Raw genomic sequence first — 8,530 nt, forward strand, 5'->3', positions numbered from 1 at the left:
TAAGTAGTTACTGGGCCTTCCTATACGTGCTCTGTGTTTGTAAGTAGTTACTGGGCCTTCCTATACGTGCTCTGTGTTTGTAAGTAGTTGCTGGGCCTTTCTTTACGTGCTCTGTGTTTGTAAGTAATTACTGGGCCTTCCTATACGTGCTCTGTGTTTATAAGTAGCTACTGGGCCTTCCTATACGTGCTCTGTGTTTGTAAGTAGTTACTAGGCCTTCCTACACGTGCTCTGTGTTTATAAGTAGCTACTGGGCCTTCCTACACGTGCTCTGTGTTTGTAAATAGTTACTAGGCCTTCCTATACGAGACTAACTGAATTTGGTTCGTGAGGGTACGTCATGTACACTAGACAGCGTTACATCTATCAGTTATTGACTTTATCGAGGTCGATATGTTTTGAACGATACAACAGTTTTTAGTGTTAATATTACATGTCATATCCTTAGATAACATGATATATTAGATGTCTAAAAAGTCACAAACATGGGATGGTTTTCCGAACGAAATATCCAGATCTAAATTTAGAAACATTGGGTCGGTATGGTCACGTGCAAGACAAAAATAGAAACACGATGTCGGTATGCTCATGTGCAAGACAAAGATAGAAACATAAATTCGACAGGGTCACGTGCAAGACAACAAATGTGACATAGGGTCGATATTCGATATATCGACGAAACTGAGACCCAGTATTATCCAATGAGAATCAAGAAAAACCAGACCATATGAAATAATAACTTTTTATTTTTGGTGTATATTTCAGATGGGTTTGATCAGAATGTCATAGTATGGACTGACGTGGACATCTTAGCCAGTGATGGTACCGTCGAAGACTATCATGCGGTCCTGAGTCAGAATCTACCTACAATCTTACCGATTGCCCAATACGACGTAAAATACCTGATATTAAACAATTGTAGGTTTAAATTGTATACATCTTTCTTACAATATTTTAAAGAAAATAATATAAATAGGGCAAGGTGAGTTGTAACCACCCTGCAATAATATGTGTAGTAGTGGAAAATGATATTCTTTTCTAATTTGCGTGTGGCAGACTACATGGAAGGTTTACGAGTTAAAATAAATTGTATTGGGTTTACTTTCACCTCGTTGCCTCGAGGCTGAAGTTACAGTGGGGGATCGCACAACGCTGTCGATGTGTGGTGTTAGCAGTTGTTCGATAGGTATCGTGCTTCATATAAATTAAGAAAGGACCTGTGAAAGAATACAATTCGTATTTAAACTGATATTGTTTCTGATTTTAAGTATGTTGCCATATTTCAGGTAAATTCACATGGGTATCTATTTCTCTGACAGTAATGGACACACCACCTATCAAAATTGTTTAGAAACGATCTCAATCGGCACGTGTGTAGACATACAAGAATATACATGTTCGTACTGTACAAGCATATACAATGTAAACAAAACCGACTAACTTGTTACAGGTACCTGTAACTTGTTCGTTACCAGTTAACGGGTTGATTTTTGTATCACTGGTCTACCGTGAATGGGGTGTGAAATCACCATTCACGGCATAACGATGACGTCGGGTAAGGTCAGGTTGTGTTTTGATAATTGTCAACGATCGATGAACTCTTATCGGAGCTCAGCTCCATGCATCCGCTAAGTCCGAGTAGTACAGGTAGTACCAACCCATTACTGTCAGTTATATCGACAGTGTAAACATGTGTAACACGCTAAGTCCGAGTAGTACAGGTAGTACCAACCCATTACTGTCAGTTATTTAGACAGTGTAAACATGTGTAACACGCTAAGTCCGAGTAGTACAGGTAGTACCAACCCATTACTGTCAGTTATTTAGACAGTGTAAACATGTGTAACACGCTAAGTCCGAGTAGTACATGTAGTACCAACCCATTACTGTCAGTTATATCGACAGTGTAAACATGTGTAACACGCAAAGTCCGACTAGTACAGGTAATACCAACCCATTACTGTCAGTTATATAGACAGTGTAAACATGTGTAACACGCTAAGTCCGACTAGTACAGGTAGTACCAAATCATTACTGTCAGTTATATAGACAGTGTAAACAGTTGTAACACGCTAAGTCCGAGTAGTACAGGTAGTACCAACCAATTACTGTCAGTTATATAGACAGTGTAAACATGTGCAACACGCTAAGTCCGAGTAGTACATGTAGTACCACCCCATTACTGTCAGTTATATCGACAGTGTAAACATGTGTAACACGCAAAGTCCGACTAGTACAGGTAATACCAACCCACTACTGTCAGTTATATAGACAGTGTAAACATGTGTAACACGCTAAGTCCGAGTAGTACAGGCAGTACCAACCCATTACTGTCAGTTATATAGACAGCGTAAACAGTTGTAACACGCTAAGTCCGAGTAGTAGAGGTAGTACCAACCCATTACTGTCAGTTATATCGACAGTGTAAACATGTGTAACACGCAAAGTCCGACTAGTACAGCTAATACCAACCCATTACTGTCAGTTATATAGACAGTGTAAACATGTGTAACACACTAAGTCCGAGTAGTACAGGTAGTACCAACCCATTACAGTCAGTTATATAGACAGTGTAAACATGTGTAACACACTAAGTCCGAGTAGTACAGGTAGTACCAACCAATTACTGTCAGTTATATAGACAGTGTAAACATGTATAACACGCTAAGTCCGAGTAGTACAGGTAGTACCACCCCATTACCGTCAGTTATATAGACAGTGTAAACATGTGTAAAACGCTAAGTCCGAGTAGTACAGGTAGTACCAACCCATTACAGTCAGTTATATAGACAGTGTAAACATGTGTAACACGCTAAGCCCGAGTAGTACAGGTAGTACCAAACCATTACTGTCAGTTATATAGACAGTGTAAACATGTTTAACACGTATTGAAGATTTAGAAAACAGGTCAAAATATACCAATCGGATATCAAATACGTATACGATGTACCCTTCAAGGTAATAGGATTGTGTCGCCGTTTCTAGGTAGAATTTATTTTGTAATTATATTGCTTTGAAGTGAAGGAAATTTTTCTGCCACAAAAAAATATAGGTTGTCAGAATTTTAAGGATTTTAAATGGAAATTTATGTAAAAAGGATTGAATTTTGAAAAACAAATTGAAACACACTTTTTTTGCAAAAATATTGTCAATGAAAATGATACTAACATAGATTAGTATTGCATTAATGTATATCAATTACATAAATGCTGAAATTGTGTAAAATTAATCATCTATAAACGATTCGTTCTTACCATATCGTACACATGTGTGTTGTTATCGCACTACGAGAGGCTTGATTGTTAAGGTCATAGGAGTGTATTGCTAAACGGAAATAGGAAGTACATCCCTAGTTGAAAATCCAATTCATGTAATTGATTCGTAATTTGGTAGAAAATTGGCAACTCTCGTATTTGGCAACTATTTAATCTTTCCGTCGGGTGCAGATCCTCTTTTTTCATCTCCTAGGATGTGGAAGATTACACTCTTACCTTTATAGATTGAGACACCTTGTTCATTTTAAGCATTACCTAGAAATGGAACTCCATTTTATGATCCCAAACATTTAAGGTATCACTTTTACGACAATTACTTGTCTGCAATCAGAAAGCGCCATCAGTTTTATTTATGAAATAAGTTAGACAGCGTAGCATTTATCATATCTTAATATGTAGGTCATTGAATTTCTCGATAAACTCTTTTACCATATTTTGTGAGGTGATCATGTATAAAGCGTCTGACCGAGCCTGATAGTATTTGTCGCACATCATTAATACGGTTATATTTTCATGAAATTGTGAAATTTGAAATTGTTTCCCTCACGTTGGAGTTTTCGTAATTTGCTCATAAAGAGAATGACCTAATCTGTCATTAGTGTCCTACATTACACATGTGACATTCTGCTAGAAAAAGTAGCTATCATATAAAGTCCACTTCAAAAAGACTGCGCATATGCAATTTAATTTTTAAAATGCAACCGTTTCACTCTAAGATCAATTTATCAAACATCATCACTTTACGTATGGAACGTCATACCTTTGAGTATCAACATCATCACTTTATGCATTGTTTTCTCAAATCAGCAAAAGATCGTACCGTTAAAATTGCACATTTAATGATGGCGTGGTTCTTCGGATTCATAACTACAACTTGATACCAATGGGGAAGTTTGGAAGAATACAAATGTGATGGCTATTTTACGATCAAAAACACCTGATTTCACATATATACATATATGGCAACATGTTTTTGCTCATAATGTTTTCATTGTACCTTATAGTTTGACATTTTCAGATAGCTAAGAATTATGATTCACTCTTAACCCTTTCACCCTAATTTAACTTTAGTAGACTTTACCATGCATGGATCTGGATGAGTCCATTGTGGTCTACAGTGGTGAAAGGGTAAATTGTAATTATGTAGTGAAATAAGTATTTGCATATAACAGAACTTAGACATTACAGTTTCAGACTATAGCAGCAGAAGGAAGCGCGAGGCGAACAATGATACCATAGAAAGCTTTCGCTTGGGAATCCGATTAAGTAGTGATGCTGCTACCCCTATCAACACCTCTTCCGTTACCTCACTGACTTCGCTCGGGCCATTATCGTTTCCGATCCTGGAAAATGGGGTCCTTGTTCTCAGCTTCCGGAGTGCAAATATTGAGAATATAACAGCAGAAGGTAAGAGAGTAATCGCATAGCATGTACATACGGTAAAAGTAGAAACGGTAAACATTGCTTTGAATTGAGGTAAATTAATTGTGGTTGATGCAATTGGGCTCTATGTGATATCATTATTGTCATCAATCATAAACTAAAACAGAAATATAAAAAGGGGGATTCCATTTACTAGACGTCCAGACTGGGAACGTGGAGCTCGTGGGTCACATATTTAGATCGATGTTAAACTTACGCTTGCAAAGCAAGTGTACTGCAGCGTCGTCTCAATGGCTTATCGAATGTCTGACAAACACAGCGAGGTTGTTTTCCTATTCATTGATCAGCGATTAGGCCAGGTCCTGCACGTGACCCGGCTGACATCAGCTATTGCGTCGTCCGAGGACATCCCCAATGTGTTCTATGGACGACATATCGAGTGCTTTAAACGGCCAATCCAACACCCGCACATTGTATTGTTACAGACAAGTTAGGCCTTGTCGTATTGATTAATCATCACTTTTGACAATAACCTCTTTTCTGTTAGCAAACCTTTAACAATAAATGTTCTACAAACACTCAGCTGTTAATCATTTGTATCATTTTTGTATCGGAAAGAAAAAAGTCAAAATGTCAATTACCACGCCATTTTCGAAGAGGAATGGAATCTACGTGTGATTTAGTAAGGTTACAGACAATTTCCGACTTCTATTTTGTTCGATGTTTTTGGGACATATGCAAACAACACTATTCATATACGAACAAAATAAAATGCAAGTTCTATGAATTTGTTCATTTAGAGCATACTTTGTTTGGAAATAATAGATATGTCAAAAAGTAATAAAGCATATAATCTTACATATAGGTCAACTTTTGCTCAAAATACAGTTCATCAGTGTATACGTTTCCATAACCTCGAATGGATGGTTCAATATTTTGACAGTTAGGCTTCTACCTGATAGCATCCCCCCATACATGCCTCAGGTTTTATTACTCTTAAATGATATTCTTAAATTATATACTTTTTATTTCTCCAATGACTGTCATATGTCTTTTACATTGTTCATATAAGGAAAAGAATTTTATTACAAATATTAAGAGATTTACGAATATTACAGATTCTTTCACGTCGAAGGAGACGAATGTCTAATATACATAAATAGTAAAATATGTTTCAGGTAAGGTAAATTTATCTGCAGAACTTTTCTTGTAATGCTAACAGTCTAACTTTCACCTTGATGTACATTACAGAACTTTACCCGGGCCAGCCTAACATGACGGGTGAGTAACAAAGCAAGGTTTTAATGTGTCAGAATGACACTTTTTATAACCAGCATTGAATGTGTAAGTAATGTCTTTTTTTTATTTAAACGAGAATGTCATTTTAACGATTACAATGTGATAAAAATGATATAAATGGGTATCGCGAACTAGTTTCATTACATACACGTAGGGTTTCTGTAAACAAAGATCAGTGAAATCATAAACGACAGATAAGGTGTAAATATTTTTGAAATTATTTTTTCATCTACTCAACCAAAACATTAAAATGGCATTTTGTGAATATTAAACAGTATGATCATAGGGAAAATACAACTACATTTGTGTCGTCATCTGATTATCCCTAGTGCCGTCACAATGGCTGATATGCCACATGTTTTATTTAAGGAATGAAATTATTTTTTTCTACATCCATGAAGTCATAATAACATTGGCTTTCATGACATATTCCATGAATCGCGTCAGCGGTTCTTAGTAAATATGTCCAGAAAGCCAATGGTGTTCTAACCTCATGAATGTTGAAAAAAGAAATCCTTATATTTACATTTACATTTTTAAGCGCTTTAAAATATTCAGATGTAAGCATAAATATAACAAATACAGGTATTGTTTTTTATTTATACATTTGTACGGCAACGCAGTATAGAGAACAGCTTGTTTTCGTTGGAAAATGTAAAACTTCTGTTGGTGGTCCTGGCAACAGCATGACAACAAAACAAACAAAATATAGTTACTTTTTCAAATTTAATTTGCAGAATTTATACAAGTGGTATATTATTATCGTGTTATTTAAGCACCTTATTTAAGCATTAAAATCAAGTCAATCATATTGAATATTAATTCATATTAGCATAACAAAACTACATCGAGGGCTGTTCCACGGCGGACGTGAACCAAGTACGTCATGTGCTACGTCATTTTAGTATATCAATACGCAGTGATGAGGTCACCTGCGTTTTGCAAAAATAATTGTCATTTTTGTCAATAGGTCCAAGCATACAGAATGAAAATATATATAGATATAATGTATGCGATGTAGACATTGTATTTCATTACTGATTTTTTTTATGCTGAAAGTGATTATCAAAGTGTACAAAAACACATTTAGACAAGTCAGTGTCAATCTGAACGAAACGACATTCTATAGAAACGACTATAAGGCCACAAAATGGCAAAGGTTAAAGAATAGCATCATGCTGAAACATAGATATCATTTGCTGCATTCATTTGTTTGTGCGTTGACTACAAAAACAAAGACAGATACAAACAAAACGATCTTCTTTTTTATGCAATAAGATATCCACTAATATATCATAATCGTCGAATACCTTGCACATTTAGACCAGTTGAAATTATTTTAACTTGTATTGCAGTATGAAATGATATTAGTAGTCTAGAAATGTAGTACACGTTTCTTGCTTGTTGTATTCAGCATCGGATGTGCGGCTAACTGGTGGCCCTTCATGTTACCAAGGACGTGTAGAAGTCAGAAATAAAGGTGTTTGGGGTACCGTTTGTCCATCATCCGACTGGGGACCGAAGGAGGCTGCAGTCGTCTGTCGCATGCTAGGGCTTGGGTAAGGGTATACCGTTTATTTCTAGATCAAATCAAGGCAAAAACATAACTTGATCTGGTAAAATGACTATTTAAACGAAAGACAAAAACAACAGAAACACACAAACAAACTGTTTTAGATTATAGGTATTGATCTGGTTTAAACTTTAAACATTTAAGCTCACATACTCAGAGCAAATACCGGTATAAATATGCAAGACCACACATTTGTGTTCTTCTAACGAATTAGAAAGCACTCATTTATTACGCGGACGTATATTTTCACGTGTATTCGGAGTGCTTTTATCACATACATTCCGTATTTGGTAGAGATCTATACAAAGTTTTATAAACTTTGAGACTTTTTTTGCAAATACCGGGAACTTTTCAGTTCGCCATGACAAGGGGATTCCCATAAAAAGTAGCTCTAGCTAGTAGGTAAATACAACATTACGTATTGCACATGTGCAATACAGAACGTCGTATTTCATGGTCTGAAAATTGCTTGTATGTCTATAACAAGATTCAACAGGTATGTGATAAAACTCTTTGAGACAGAATTTTGTCGAAATTAAGGTCTTGTCAGTTCTGCATGAACCCTTGTTTTATGTGTGATCCGGAAACGTTACTCTTGCGGAACCTTTGCTCGGTAACTTCATGGTTAATAAGGACATTCAAAATAGGGCCTGTTTATAGTTAATGTTTTTGAGCTTTTATTGTTTATCAAGATGAGAACCAAACAAAATATAACAAACATTGTTAATTCCATTAACGCAATTTCTTATCGTTAACATTTGTGATACAGTATACAACTTTACCTAGAGTAGTTAGTCAGACTTTAACCCGATCTTTCTCTTCATCTGTTAAATATTTTAAGATCATGTCAAATATCAAGATTGCAAATACATGATAAAAAAATCCCGGGTAGGTTTGAGCTCAAGAACCTTTGAATCTTTCAACCCTGATTTGCTAGACGGTACAAGTTCGACTCTCGGGGTCGGGAGCAACTATTGTCGATCGTGTGTAAAATGTTTCT

General features: G+C 36.0%; 1 protein-coding gene across 1 annotated transcript in view; it reads left to right on the top strand.

Annotated features, from left to right (window-relative positions):
* Positions 1-8,530, top strand: part of LOC110445369 — a gene marked incomplete at its 5' end in the record, with an annotated part of 208,636 nt that overhangs the window by 70,800 nt on the left and 129,306 nt on the right. Inside the window, 4 exons of the mRNA XM_021489943.1 lie at positions 766-918; positions 4,464-4,682; positions 5,910-5,939; positions 7,372-7,516. Of these exons, the coding sequence (XP_021345618.1) occupies positions 766-918; positions 4,464-4,682; positions 5,910-5,939; positions 7,372-7,516 (547 nt within the window). The remainder of the gene's footprint in view (positions 1-765; positions 919-4,463; positions 4,683-5,909; positions 5,940-7,371; positions 7,517-8,530) is intronic.

The sequence above is a fragment of the Mizuhopecten yessoensis genome, unplaced genomic scaffold (genome assembly GCF_002113885.1).
Source record: "Mizuhopecten yessoensis strain PY_sf001 unplaced genomic scaffold, ASM211388v2 scaffold2249, whole genome shotgun sequence".
Classification (NCBI taxonomy): Eukaryota; Metazoa; Mollusca; class Bivalvia; order Pectinida; family Pectinidae; genus Mizuhopecten; species Mizuhopecten yessoensis.